General features: G+C 32.8%; 2 protein-coding genes across 2 annotated transcripts in view; one reads left to right on the top strand and one right to left on the bottom strand.

Annotated features, from left to right (window-relative positions):
• Positions 1-15577, top strand: part of LOC132746327 (uncharacterized) — a 28013-nt gene that overhangs the window by 8595 nt on the left and 3841 nt on the right. The gene's annotated exons all lie outside the window — the stretch shown is intronic.
• On the bottom strand, positions 2574-7788 carry LOC132746323 (monocarboxylate transporter 12-like). Its single transcript, XM_060735435.1, has 6 exons — positions 7574-7788; positions 6720-6836; positions 5736-5879; positions 5180-5444; positions 3952-4658; positions 2574-2874 (listed from the first exon to the last, which is right to left on the bottom strand). Exons 1-6 carry the CDS (start codon positions 7782-7784, stop codon positions 2723-2725), a joined length of 1596 nt encoding a protein of 531 aa, XP_060591418.1. The 5' UTR covers positions 7785-7788; the 3' UTR covers positions 2574-2722.

Below are 15577 nucleotides of genomic sequence, written 5' to 3'. Positions count from 1 at the left end.
GCTGAAAAGAATTTGTTTATTTTTAAGTCTTGGTACGAAACTCATTTAATTATATATCTATATACTGTATTTATTACGAAGATGATCACACGACGAGAAACAAATCTAAATGTCATTTATTATCGAATTTAAGTAAACTAGTATTTGTCCTTGTTTTCATTTTAGTTTCATATTTTGAAATAAACATCATGAGAAACTGAAATTATCAACAAACCCCAGTTGTGTGCTGAACAATTTTGCACGTACTCTAGCTGGAGGACAATGTGTACCTTTCTTTCCATGGTCCAGTTTCCACAGGAACTATTTACTGTCTGTCCCATTAATAATAGAGTTGGCAGATTTAAAGAAAAGGGACCTAAGCTAGGTATACGTTAATGCAGTTAAAATAAACAGAATCATTTTGTTGATCCGTTGTTATTTTATTTGTATTTTTTATACTTCATTTGTAAATCGCCAATTATAACCAAGTTGAAAACAAGTGTTTTAATTCTCTAAAAAGTTTTACGCCATACTTATGACCCGCCAATTCTAATGATTTAAAATAGCATAAATGTTGACAAGAATATAATCTTACAGTAATAAAATCGTTGATTTTCACAGAGGACTTTATTTTCGTTCCTTGAGCAAAAGTCAGTTTTTTATTGTAATAAATAGATAATTCTTAAAGGGATTAAAAAAAACCTCTTAAAACAAGCCTGGCTTTTGTTAATTGTAAAATATACGTTCATGGCATTGATCTCTGGCACTGAATTTTAATTACATAAAACTATCTTTCACAATTCCCAAATGGGAAAAAATATCAACAAGAAAAGAAGCAGCCAGTGGCTACCAATTTTCATATTAAAATTGTGCCACATTTACATTAAAGTAAAGCAAAATCGTGATGCTGAAATTTACAAGAACTTAATACGTGAGAAAAGCCTTTTGATCATATCATTAATTCTTAGTTCATCCGCGTCACATATTCCCAATTTGCAACAACTGTAATGTATCCCCGTGTTAATATTCTTTACAAATACATGTGCGTTTTCCTCCCAAACTCACTGATGATTTCTTACCTCCACATAGCTAAGGTCATTATGAAAATTGATATAAGTTTGTTTAAATTTTTGACAAAATCGCCGCCGCTCTTGGTGTTATTCATTTCTGATTACTTTTGTAATCACACGTAAGCAACCACACCTATACTCAAATGCCCTCAATAATGTCTTGTTAAAATGATTACATCAAAATTTATATCGAGTGAAACATAGCAAACACAGCTAGCACTTTATTCTTTTACGTTTTATTTTTCCTAAATATATCCTAATTTTCAATTCACATGAGTCTATTGTTTTACTTTACTTTCACGTGGAATCAAGAAATACACACTGATGTCCATTTTTATAATATCACGTCCAAAGTTGTCTATTAAAACTTCACCTTATGGTCACTGATGTTAAAACAATAGCATTCCAACTTCTTTTTGACAATTCTAATGGAGCTTTTTGTAAGAAATATTCAAATGGATCATACTGTATTCACATTCCAATTTGGGGAAAATACGGTAATGAATCCCGCCATATGCAAAAATATCATTGTTTTAAATATTTTTATTTGCTATCATAACGGCTTACGAAATATCAGGTCTTTTCTGTTGATATGCTTTTGACTTGATATGCCATCGTTTTATCATACGTACAGATTAAAGTTTACTATAAAATAAATGTTGATTTGAATGCCAACCTTCCTTGTTGATAATTAATTTTCATATTTTCGAATAGAGCAGCAAAATAGAATACTTTTGTAAGTATTTCATGACGGTAAATATATGTAGCAAGCCTTGAAAATATTGCAGTCTATCAGGATAGATGCCGACACACACTCTGACATCACTCGTAATATCTGAAAACTGAATCATAATAATTAATGTATAATGTAGTATGAAGCTTTGAGATCCCACAAACAGCTGGATAGCAACAGGAATTATTTTGTAAAAAATAGATGGTACCACAGTGTAATACTACGGGTAGTATTTACCACGGTTACCGGCATGCCGATGATACCACATTCTCCACAGAAAAGTTATAAGGGGTATTAAAATGTGCTTTTGTTGAAATCATGATTGAAAAGGATAATTGATCTGTTTCAATAAAAAAAAAACCTTTATATGATTTTGATTCAGCTTAAATACCGTCAACATGTATGTCTTTCATACTTCCGGTTTGTAAAAACATGCTTATCCAAAAACAAAAATTATGAACGCCAATCTTTTAACTGTTATATAACAAACACGGATTGTAGTTAAAACGATAGAAGCTTCAGCAAGGTAATTGATATCGTCGAGAAATGTTCATGGACGTTAATCAAGTAATATTCGCTACAATTTCATATGTCATCGCCAATTAAATTATTTCCGTTTCCAGAAGTACAAAATATCAAGAGCCAGACTGTGAAAGTATGTACCACTGGAATTGGCAAATATTTACCAGGGGTATAAAACTTATAATATTTATCAAAATATTCACGGACATAAAGAGAAGGTAGCAACATAACGTTTAAATAATTGGAGCTGCCACAAGCAGTGACACAGTTTCAGATAACAAATATCAGATGAATACAACACCCGCCCTGAGCAATATTTTGTTTCAAATCATTAGTTATTATTGGTCAAGGAAAAACTATTTTATAAACGTAAGACATTTAAATAAATCGAATCTGTTGATCGGAGTTTTGTCTATATTTATTCTTTTATGTTTCTCCTCTTGTCCCGTTTGTTTTTTTGTTTGTACAACCAAATATTTCCGGCTGCCATAGCCAATCCTCCTAGGAAAATACCAAATGCAGCGAAATAGAAAGCTATGTCATAGGTACCCAGAACGTCTTTGAATATACCTGGAAAGCAAATTAGCTCACATTTTAACATGTTTAACCTTTAGCAGATGCTACCCATGCAGCTAGTTCAGACCAAAACCTGTTGGCACATCCGTGTCATCTGATCAAGTTACGCATTGTTTGCTATATGTTAAATTTTCCCTGAAATTGATTAATGGCTAGGTCCAGATTGAAAAGTCCAAGTTATATATTAGCGAATATTTAAAACAATGAATCACATAAAACAGAAATACTATTATCAGCATTTGTAATACGGAAATAAGATACCCGTACACAACAATATAATTTGACGTTCAAAACATTTAAATAATATCATATATTGTTTAAAGACAGGACCAAAAGATTACATATTTTTACTGCAGTTAAATACTTAGCATTTCTGTTTCCGTCATTTTTCATTTCCGCAGAAGTATAAATATAGTAAGACTTAGCGTCTATCTATACTTTGACTATCTTACAGAGCCGGTAATTCTATTGAGGCGCTCATTCGTGACTGAAATCATTTAAAGAGGGTCACATGTCTTCCTCCGCCAGTAGAGAGGGAAAAGTCGCCGTATGACCATTACAGTGTTGGTGCGACGTTAAGCCAGACCAAATCAAACCATACTTTAAATTTACATTAAATTACCACTCCAAATGAACTAACCTTTATTTCTTATATTGATTTAACAAAAAATAGTTTATATATTGATTAATATATAAAGTAAAAATAAAACAAAAGGAGCATCAACGAAAATGTCCATTTATCATAAAAACAAATAACAATCAAACAAACACATAAACAAAAACAATATTAAAACAATAACAGAAAGAAAATAAAACAATATAACAATAAAAAAAACCACTTAAAATAAACAGAGAATAAAACAACGAAACAAATAAACATACCAAGAATAAACAATAATTTAAAAAAACAAAACGACTGATGAAATTTAAAAGCAAAACAAATACCATAACACATCAATGTTCATGTAAAGCAACAAGAAAACACAAAAACGTTACATATCATTACTTAAAAGTAACAATAATAGCAACACATTATTATTTAAAAGTAACAATAATAACCATACACCTTACCTCCAATTGGTGATCCAATCAGATTACTCAGACCTTGAGCCAACATTAGAAATCCAAAGGAGCTGGACAGATTTTCTACACCTAAAACATCCACTACAACGACTGACTTTTGTGACATATATGTTCCAGACAACATCCCGTACAGTCCACAAACTACGGCAAACTGGCTAAAGTTTATCATTGACGGAAGTAAAAAATAAATTATTGCCGTGAAGAATATTACACAATTATATATTATCAATCTGTATGGCTTTACACGTTTAAGATCTAAAAGTGTAGAGAAAACAATTCTGCAGACAGCATCACATATGCCGAGGATTGAAACCATGTATGCTGCTTCAATATTAGACACACCTTTCTCCTGAGCAAGAGCAGGTAGGAATAGTGAACTTATATTGATTGACAAAGTAAACAAAAACATCTGCATACACAGTGCACAGAATGCAAAGTTTCTGAATAATCCAAAGTCTAACAAAGGTTTTCTCTCCTGTGATGACGTAGAGGTTGAAGGTCGCGATAGTTTCCGTTTTGATACTATCTGTGGCGTTGTAATGTTTTGTCCTTTGACAACTACCTTATTTGTGTTTACTTGAGTTTCCTGATCACAAGGATAAGTGTCGTTTGCTACGTGTTTAGTGTCGGCTTCTTTTTTATTTGTGTTTGAAAATATCAGTTTCTCTCTGACAACATCTCCATTGATCTTTTTCCTAAAGTAGCAAAAATGGGTGTTAGATGTCGGATGTAAACCAAATGCAAATGCTTGCAAAACTGGAATAGGTCTCGAACCAGTAAACGTCATTTCAATCACATTGTACTCACTGATGGTCATATTGAATAGTTAACTACATTTTCATTTTTTAAATTGTTGTGTCTGTTTTCTATTTAAATTATCTTAATTAGTTTCATTTTGCAAAATCTGGTAAAAGAACCAAATATACCGTGTTTATGTATGCCAAGAAGTTTTGTATAAGAATACATTCCGTTTACATAAGATTCAACTTAAAAGAAAAGTTTGACATAATAGCTTTGAAGTAAGTCTTTGTTTTACTGGTTACTGTGTAATACTTTTGTGAAATTGAAGTTACAGAAGATACATTAGAGAAATAATGTGACAAAAATCTTGAATAGAAGTCGAAAGGAGAATATGTGAAGGAGGTAAAAACGACAATGTTTTTCTATTTCAAAGAGGCACAGAAGAAAAACACGTAGCAATTAAAGAACGACAAACCTTTCAAATTCCACAATTCTCCACTGTAACTTCATCGGGCGATATAGAGCCCCGCATACAAAGAAATTACTGATAACTGCCGAGAGTATAAGAAATGCCCCTGAAAAACCAAAGTGGTCGAACAATAGCTCGACAGTAGGCGGGAACAGGAAACATCCAAACCCAACACCAGAAGTTGCAATACCGACAGCAACACCACGGCGTTTGTTAAAGTAGTGTCCGACAGCTATAACACCAGGGGTGTAAACTAAAGCTCTCCCAAGACCTATCAAAATGAAAATACGGTTTAAGATGTTCCCTAAGTAGCATTGTTTTAAATTTCCCTATTTCATTTTGCTTTTGATATTACAAGCAATGTGAAAACAAGAATTTGATATATACTCAGTTATCATTGTCAGATATTGCCAATTCATTTTGGAGACAGAATTTAACGTAACATGTTATTTAATTCAGTCCAACAAAAATATAGACTTTTAACATTTTAAGAATGATTAAGTTAAAAGTTTGATGAACATGATATTTATCAAGTATTGCATGTATTATAAAAAATAGGTACCACCAAGAAGTCCGTACGTGATGTACATGAAAGAAATATCTTTCACAAATCCAGATAACAATACTCCAAGAAGGCAAATAGCAGAGCCAAGCATAACAACGAAACGACAAGAAAATCTGTTACACGCTGCACTGGCAACAGGACCTGTGATAATAAAAACAAAAAAGTGTTGTGATATTGCGAGCTAAAAAGATTTTTTTCTGGTCCATCAGCTTATTTTTTGTGTAAAAGATTTAAAACTGCATACAGGATTTTGTTTACGACAAAATATATAATACATTTTTTTCTGGTTTGGCAGCTTCTTCAGTTTAAGTGTTCTTCTCAAAAATCTTTTGTTGGACCCGTGTCTGTCTTCTCGCTTGGTGCCTTTTCTTTTGATGTTTGTAAATGGATATTGTACGGCTTCTCTAGGTGAGCACTGCGCTCACTTGTTAATCTCAGATGGATAACATTCAATCCTAAAAGGTCGCAAATCCTTGCTATATTGTTGACGAGCATGTCCATAGATAGGGCTACCATTTAATATTACACCATACTTGATGGAAAAAGCTGGTGTGTAAATACGTATGTGAGACCAGCTTAAAAAATTAAAACGAGACTCTTTGTAAGCGAGATTCAAAGTGAATGCCCGAAATTCGATTAAACTTATTCTGGTGATACTGGCAAATACATAGTCCGACATACTTCACCCAGTCGGATCAAGCTGTATTAGCCTTCAATACTAAACCTACAGGTCTTAGTAATCGCAAAGTCTCGGGTGGATAAGACAGCGACGGGATGAAATTGACGCGAACATTAAGGAGATGGGTATAAGCATATCCAAAGGAACATCATAAGCATATAGTAAAGTAACCTATTACTCGTATTATAATAGATTTTTGTATCAACGTTGTGAGTGTTGTGCCACAATAGATCAGATAGAATAGAAAGGAGCATGCCAAAATAGTAGTCTTGATTAGTATGTACTGATAAGTATGTACTTACCTAGCAAGAGTCTAAGTGCGGAGAAAATAGACATAACCCACGCTGTAGATGTAGCGCTACGATTAAAACGTGACAATAATCGAAGATAAATGACACCATTAGAACGTTCAAACCCGCCTGAAACATTTACATACATACACTAGAAATCTTAGAGACGGACACTATTCAAATACATGTATATTGAAAATGGATCAAATAAAAAATAATGGATCAACTCTTATTACATACAAAGCAATAATTTTTACCCATACAATATAAAGTAAGAATAATAATGTTCATGTGTAATGTGTAAAATAAGACGGTTTTGTATATTTTCTTAAACAGAACAACAGTAAAAATATACCAACTGAAATTCAAAAACTGTTTAAAAAGATACGTAGATCTGAACAATATCAAATTTAAGATTAAAAGCACATTATGCCCCAGAAACGAATACATATTTCCTTCTTTAGAAAAGACAAAACAGATTTTCAAAACGTTTAAAGAATGATTTTAGAGCATGTTGATGCTTTTCACCCGAAGTAAGTAGCGCTAAATGGGAAATAATTTGTCAAAAAGGTATAAAAAATACTGAATCACTATTCCAGTTGTAGTTGCCAAAAAAGCAACTGAATCAAAAGATGGTTCAGGGAATTGGCTAAAAAGTAACATTTTGGCAACTATTAATTTGACACTAAAATAAAAGGCTTTTAGAAAATATTAGCATTTTTGAGGCATAATGCGCCTTTATACAAAACTTTATCACGTTACGATTATAAAATGTTTGTCAATGAAAAGTTAAATGAGTAAATACCGTGATTTTCAAATATTTGAAGTAACGATAATGATAATAAAAACAAACGATATTGAATCACCCATTATAAAATGAGCCAAAAATCCTCCGAGACAAACAAACCACGCCCATCCTTTATCAGGAACATTTCTTTCCTGGCATTCAGTAATTTTTGGTTCTTCATTTATAATACACGCATCGTGATTGGTTATTTCAACGTCACGTTCCAACGTATCTGCTCTCCCATTTGTTCCAGAATATACAACTTTATTTTCGACGTCTTGTTGTACCATTCTGAAACCTACAAAAATTTAGCTAAAACAACCGATTGAACTTAGAAGGTGTTCCGTTAAATAATGACAGATTCGTTGAAAAATAGATTTTCGTCTGCTACATTCTGACCACATTCCAATTGCATAATTCTCGGACAGTTATACTGAGTCTAGTACTACTATATAATAACAACATCTATGTATGGAATGGAGTCAAAGACACAATTGATTTAGAATGACAGTTACACATGAACTATTAGGAATGGACATTGATAGCCTGGTGTATATATATATATATGTATACTATAAACTGACTTTGGCTTTTTTTCTAACAACCATGCTGCCAACGTAAGGTTAATAGGGGCTAATTATAATTTGCAGTTGCATAATCAAAGACGAAAGGCCGATGTATTTTTTTGTACACACCTTTAAGTTTTAGAATGAATCATTTGTGCAATAGATTGTAAAATATAAATGACACTTAAAAATAATTGACACATTATTGTAAACCTTTTTCCTTAGATGTGGATTAACTACTTTAAAACTTGAAATATGGTCGACATGAAAATATTCATTGATGTCATGCAATGCATATGTAGACATAAGATCACCGTTTTTAGAATAAGCATATACTTTAATGAGTTTCTAAACTAAACTTATTCTTGAAAATTGCCAGAATTGGCTCTTTATTTGTAAATGACAGAGTTGACCTTCATATGGACAAAACAACCAAACCAACACATATTAATTTGATTCGAAATGGCCTTGTCGTTCAAGTTTAAATAATTGAATCTATCTAAAACTGCCAAAATTTGTTATTAATAGAAATATTTAATTGAAACTTTGGCAAAACAATACCTATGAGTAAAACTAACATGTTGAAGTATTTAAGAGTGAAGTGTAGTGTACTTGATGTGATTAGTAATAACCAGCGGGAGATTCAACGAATTTGCTTCTTCAAACATGTTATTCTCGCACAATTTCACTTGTACATAAGTTATTCTTGAAAGGGGCAAAATATTTCATTAGCCGATACATTGTCATGGAATTTTTGTCAGTAACACGTTCTTGACAGAATGTCTTGATTTACAGACATATACTGTCATATAAAACGTGTGTCTATTATTTACATTTAAATGTTTAGCTGCTCAAAATGTTATTCGTTTTTAAACTATGAGACGGACTATAAATTGCATTGCCTGACCTTATTTAAGAATGTACAAAAATTGTGGCAGAATATTTGAATCACACTAAGGTGAAAGATATAATCTTAAGATGTCAAACGATTGTAATTCCCAAAGACAGTAGAACATCGATGATAAGCGCTGTACATATATGCCACATGGAAGTGTTGCGCAAAATGTAGGTCATAATTTGGCCTTCTAGGAAGAAAAAAAATCCGGTAACTAGCTGATTATAATTAACACATAGGCATTCTTAAGTAAAATAGCCTCTTGTATCCATGAGGTACCAAAACAGCCGTATTAAAATATCGCTTGTGATATTATACACAAGACAATAAACGGCTGACATGTACAGTAAATACTTTTAAGCAGACAGTTTATAAGACACGAAGTATACAGTCATACAGAAAAATACAAGTTCATTTATCTCGATTGTTCAAATTTGCCAAATATCTGGAAGTGATCCATCGGAAGCATTAAAAATAGCAAAATTACATGAAAATTGCAGACTCGATTTTTTTGGGGGTCTGTACATGAAGGAAAATGAAAAGTGCAACATCCACCACGCCTTCTAGCACCAGCATGAGCGGTACTCAATTATCAGCACTTAAAAGTGCTAGTCTCAATGATACCGAAGTACCAGAAACATATAACAACACTGTTTGCAATAAACTGGAATTTCCAACAAGTAACATCTCCCGGAGGACAATCAATTGGTTATATTGAAATATTAATTTTGAAAACAAAAAGCAAACTTAAAAAATCTATATGCATTTTCCATTCTTATGATGTTTTCAATAATTTAAATATCCCAATACTGAAGTTTAGATAATGAGAAATAGTAAACTAACCCAAAAGTCTTATTACAACCAAGGGTCAAATTTTCTTTCTAAATTAAATTGAGTTGACTCAAGAGTACACACAGATAAAATATTGACACTAATGATGATCACAGTAAAACACGCTGAAAATTCATACAGTGCAAAAACTAAGGACTGCTCGGTTTACAGACGTAACATGCTTATCTCCACAAAACCAGGACAAACTGCGACCTTTGCAGAAATTCCTGGTTTAATGACATTCCAATATCTGCAAAATCATCAAAATCACAGTTACTGACTGAAAATAATGTCAGTAAACCTTCCACACTTCAATAATTCCCAAACAAAAATGTAGAAAAATCACCTGATCAGGATGGATTTACCGTGAAAACTAATTGTTGAAAATAGAGTATGCCAGATGCTATTAAAATTGATGCATATCAGAAAATGTTCATAAATATATTGTTTGGTAGGTTATATATTGCTAAAATTATTCCAAGGCGCCTGGTCCTGGCATGTTTAACTTTTTTTCTAAAAAAAAGGAAAAGTAAGATATCAGAATAAACTGTCTAGTTTGGAACTTTTACCATCATATGTGCTTACGAATTGTAGCTCTCTTTTATAAAAGTCCATTGCGATTTTTCATACTTTGTTTATGCAATTTTTTAGATTTGATAGATAACATATAAGCTATTGATAGATAACATATAAGCTAAGGAAAATGTAGTCAAGTCGTTAATCTTTTTTGCAAAATTTTGGAGTAATTGCCCTTTCTATATTTTCATGGACACTAAATATTAGTTAAGGGTAAAACTCATAAAGAACATAATACTAAGAGGCTTCAGTTAAGTGATTTGAATAATTTGTCGGAGGATTCAACGAATTTGCTTGTTCAAATTTGTCTTAGAGTTTAGACAAACAAATGCATAATATTTATGCGTTTGAAGTTTACTTCATTTATCTTAATTAACTAAACTATGCATTACAACAAATAAACAGTCTGGAATCTTGAACATATACAAAACCTGATTTCCTTATAGTGTCAATAGCATCCAGATCTAATTCACTCTGTTCTTACATTCAACAATAGTACCAATGCTGTAATAACAAATGAGAGGTAACTTGTTCAGTGTCCCACCACTAAATAGTATAATATTTGAAACACACTATTCATTGCACTTTACTCAAGCGTGATTGCCTGCTGATAAAATTTCGTTAGTGCATTTCGGTTCCCATAATTATCAACGTTTCCAAATAGGGTTAACTTAAAACATTCAAACAACCGATCCACAAGATGTCGTAACAGGACAGGTAATGCTAGCAAGCGTGTGACCTGTATCATTTCAACTGTAATCTCTCTTACTCCAAGTTCCATCTAGGATTTTCGCGCGCAATACCTGATTGAGAAATTGACACCTCGGTGGCTGCAAAGTATTATATTCAAGCACTGAAAATGCTGGCTGTGTCAAGCCCCGTGAATTTAATGCAGATATTTCAGAAAACAAGTATACTCAGTGGCTTAGTATGTTTCTATTCTGAAAATAAACATAATCAGAAATGATGCGTGTTATGTGTGTGTCCTATCAACAAGCATCATTTTTGAACAATATATAATTCCCTTTACAAATCAGTATGATGTGATTGCATTAGTATATAGTTTAAATTAAAACCAGAGTTGTTTAAACTTAAGTTAATTCATTATCATTTGCATTGAAATTGTCTAACTATTTCCAGATTATGCATTTATTAATGCAATCGTTAAATAAAATGTAGTTTTGACTAGACCTAAATTGTAAACACAGCAAATATTTTAACCAAGCTAGGGGGCGATTAAGGCTGTTTTTTTAAGCATAACACTGAAGACAACCACAGCACTGACCTGGTTCCTCTGGGAATAAAAAAATGTGAAAAAATTGGCTCAAGTAAAAAAATCATCCCCAGCGAACCCCGGTAGGAGTTAGGCAGAGAGTATGAAATGGGATTCACACAAATTAGAGTCAGGAACGCTGTTGATAATTTAAATAAATCTAATTTGGTGCGGGCTTTTTCCCAAGGTATCCTTTTTAAAGATAAACATGAATAATGATTCTAGTTTCGTGTTATAACTTTATTCACAAGTAAGTGTCAAATATCAAACGTTTAAGCAATTTGTGGCCGCTACTCTTTCATGATAATGTGAATTGTTTACTTTTCATAATTACGGGCTTAACATTTCAATGATTGCTAATGTGACAACTGTTGCAATTAACTTATAGGTAGGTGTAACTTTAGCTATTATTTAAAACAGAATTACCAGATGGCGAACGAGAGAATAGACCACTATAACATGGTCATTTGTATTAATGAAAGAACGAGATGGATCGGTGGCCACAAAGTTTTGAGTCACACCGGAGCGGGATGTCCATGAAGATAGTGATGATTTTATTATCACAGAGGGGAAGGACAGTAGCTCTGAGCTAAATGAGCAAATTTTTAATATAAATTTTGGCCAAGTTTGAGCATTGCCATCAGGAGCAATCTCCTTGATAGTTAGTGCATCACAACAGCCAATCATTTCAAGCACGATCGAGCACCTGCGTAGAATCATCGACATTACATAAACTGTCTGTATATTTTCCTAATAACATGAATAAATTCAAAGCTGTTTCACTCCATACAATAATAAAAATTTTCAAGAGAGACACCATGCCTTCAGAAGTAACTTTACAGAGCGATCGAGAAGAGACAAAGGGTGGCGGCATTGAAGGAATTATTTGCTAGACAAAGGCCGACAACAACATTGTGACGGCTTCATATTTGAAACTCCAGTCCATGAACTAAGATGCTCATATACACATGTTTATCCGAGTTTTGTTAATGTTAAATTTGCAAGCGGTCCTGTTCAATGCCAAAACACCTAGCATGATCCGGCCAGTTGCCTTCATAATATGGGTTTAAACAGACAAAAATCATGATTTCAGTTTATGTGAAAAATTTATTTACCGTAATACTGATCCTTTTTGACGTTTTACTATGGCATGTTTTAATTAAAGAAGAAAATCTGCATTACCAATGTAAACAACTAGACAGTTCCGGCATCCATTTTGAAACTGTGTCTTTGGATGTGTCATGTTTATAAAACTAATCATAGTTCAAAAGTTCTATATCAGAAGTCCAGTTATCTGTAACAGTCATGTTAAAAAGTATTGAATGTTGATTATTCTTATTTGGTCTTCAACATGACATGGGAAATGGAGCTGTTTATGTCTTCTTAGACACAAAACTTAAAATGCACTCTTTGATTACACAAATCACGCTGAGCCAACTTAGTGATTTCAAAATAAGAAGGACAATAATGACATTTATCAGGTTGGAATTTATCAGACTCGCCTTCACAGATTTATTCATTGATTCTAGATTATTCAGGACAATTATTAATAGATGCAGATGAGGATGGTTTCGAAACCTTAGATTTTGAAGACTTTTACATTTCTTTTAGATCTTTTTTGCAAGTCGGTGTGTTAAAACAGAAATGATTTCATGTTTAAAAGCAGGTTCTGTAATGACTGAGACAGAAGCATTTGGCAATAATACTGTTAGTGAACTGATCATTGGCATCTATGCAAGTATGTTTCCTCTCTGATTACGAAATAGAGATGACTTGGAAACACTACTATTACTGTCATTAACTATGCATTTAATCTGATGATAGACCTTGGACGGTGAAATTTGCTGGATAGTGATGACAAAAGAAACGCAAGAAAAACTACCAGTTTTTCGGAAAGCAGTGTGTCAATCCAGCAGTACACGTAGAACATGCAAGTTCACATTCTCATTGTATCTGGTAATTTTTGAAATAAGATAGTCACTGATGAATGTATGACATTTGCAGCTATAAATGCGCTAAAATGAGCCGAAGCATGCTTCATAAAGAGAATGGTGAATATGGCGCGTGTGTGCAAGAAAAACAAATGAAAAGATATTATTTTCTTCAGCTCACTTGATAACAGGGACATTTATATGAGATTTGTGCCTATCAAACAGAATAAGAGCTGGATGGTCTGATGGCCAGAACTTTCTCGATGAATATACCTTATGAAATGTTCCTGAAAATACACCAGGATTATACTAGAATTCGACCAGCCTGTTTTGCTCATTTTCCCAGATGTTCTTCAGAACTTTAGGAAGTTAATGAAGTATTTATTCACAGCCTCCTTTTCTGAACATTTAGCTCTTCATTGAGAATGTACGTTAACAATTAAATTAACAATTTAATTAACTAGACTTTAGTCTCATAAATCATTTCTTTGTATCAGGTTGGTTTCATTTTATAGTTGGTATACATTTAGAACCCTTTTCAAGAACTTCTGGGCATGGGTAGCCGTGACCTAGCTTAGCCATTTTGTTAAATGGTTGAAAAGTTCTTTCTCTTTTGTCTCACCTTGTAAAGAGAACAAAGGCTAACGACCCGAAGAAAACATTTCAGGACTTTTTGTTTTTAACTGTCAGATAAAGTATTTCTATGCACACCATACTGAGCTGCAGCTCTTCTGACAAACATTTTGTTTTCTTGACAGCTTGATTTGCAGAGGACATAGCTCATAGGCAGAAGCATCTGTACTTGAAAAATAAACAAAACATTCTTATCTATTTATAATTAAAGAGAAGAAAAACAATAGTCTTTTCAAAAAGAAAAGTGGAACACATGTTGTAAACCGCATTGTAGTGAAGCTATATAATTGTGCATTAAGTGCACAAAAAACTGAGAAGTCTGCACTCTGCAATTCTCAGGTTCTTGGAGTAGTGTGTATCAGACCTTTAAAGATGTTGTAAAACTGTATCGTTTATTACAATCTTTATTACACTTTTAACATATCATTTTATTAAACTTTGATAAAAAAAAATGTTTTGTTTCTAAAACATTGATGTCATTGATAAACATTTTTTATAAAATTAACATGAATTTTATTTTAGAGACATTCCTTATCAATTATTATCATGAAACATCTTGTTATTTTGGTGTAAACGATCCTTAAGCCGTGACAGTGATCTTTCATGTATAGCAAATGAAAAAAAGTTCAGAACTGGGATTTAGGCTAACTTAACCTTTTTGGATTATAAAAGGACTATAATCAAATAAGCGTACACATTTCCATCTACCTTTGTTAAAACTGATCGACTATGTGTAATAACATCTCCGATAATGTGTACTTTTTGGATGGCCATGCCGAAACAAGGTTTCTAAGTGTTCCAACTGTTCATATCTCCGTGGTCGAGGCGTTTGAGTCGATGACTTCTAATCCAGTTACCTCTCTGGCGTGGGCTCGATCCCTGGGAGATGCTTTGGTAGTTTAGCGCGGGGGAAGGTAGTCTAGTACTGGTGTTACTCTCCAGGAACGATGGTTAGGAAACTACCCGCCTTTATAACTGAAATACTGTTGGGAAAAGGCGTAAAATGAAACAAACAAACAAAAGAGAATCTCTTGTGTTAAGGTGGCGTTAATCTGGCCAACCAATACAATAGTTATAACCATCAGAAATTTATTTGAATAAATAAAAATGGTGGAACTGTGTTGCATAAAGGGTTGCAAAAGACCCATGTTATGTGGCAGAACTATATTGCAAAAGTATGTATAAAAATTACAAATTGAACATATTTAGACTTTATTGTAATTAAGTGATTATTGCTCGATTGAACATCATCAATAATCTAGGAAGTGGGCCTAATTATTTGATGTATTAAATAAATGTAAAATACATACAGTATATGGAATATTTTGTACAAATGTATCACGGTATTTTGCAGGTGTACAAGAAACAAATTTTGGCA

This window comes from Ruditapes philippinarum, unplaced genomic scaffold, assembly GCF_026571515.1.
Source record: "Ruditapes philippinarum isolate M1 unplaced genomic scaffold, ASM2657151v2 ctg1104_1_1_1_1, whole genome shotgun sequence".
NCBI lineage: Eukaryota > Metazoa > Mollusca > Bivalvia > Venerida > Veneridae > Ruditapes > Ruditapes philippinarum.
Note: the sequence above shows the minus strand (reverse complement) of the source record. Positions and strands in the feature narration are given on the sequence as shown.

Coding starts and splice junctions, on each gene's coding strand:
- LOC132746323 (XM_060735435.1), bottom strand. CDS start 7,784: ATGGTACAACAAGACGTCGAAAATAAAGTTGTATATTCTGGAACAAAT. Junction 5,880..6,719: donor CGCACTTAGACTCTTGCTAG/GTAAGTACATAC, acceptor TTATTATCACAG/GTCCTGTTGCCAGTGCAGCG. Junction 2,875..3,951: donor GATTGGATCACCAATTGGAG/GTAAGGTGTATG, acceptor TTTGCTTTCCAG/GTATATTCAAAGACGTTCTG.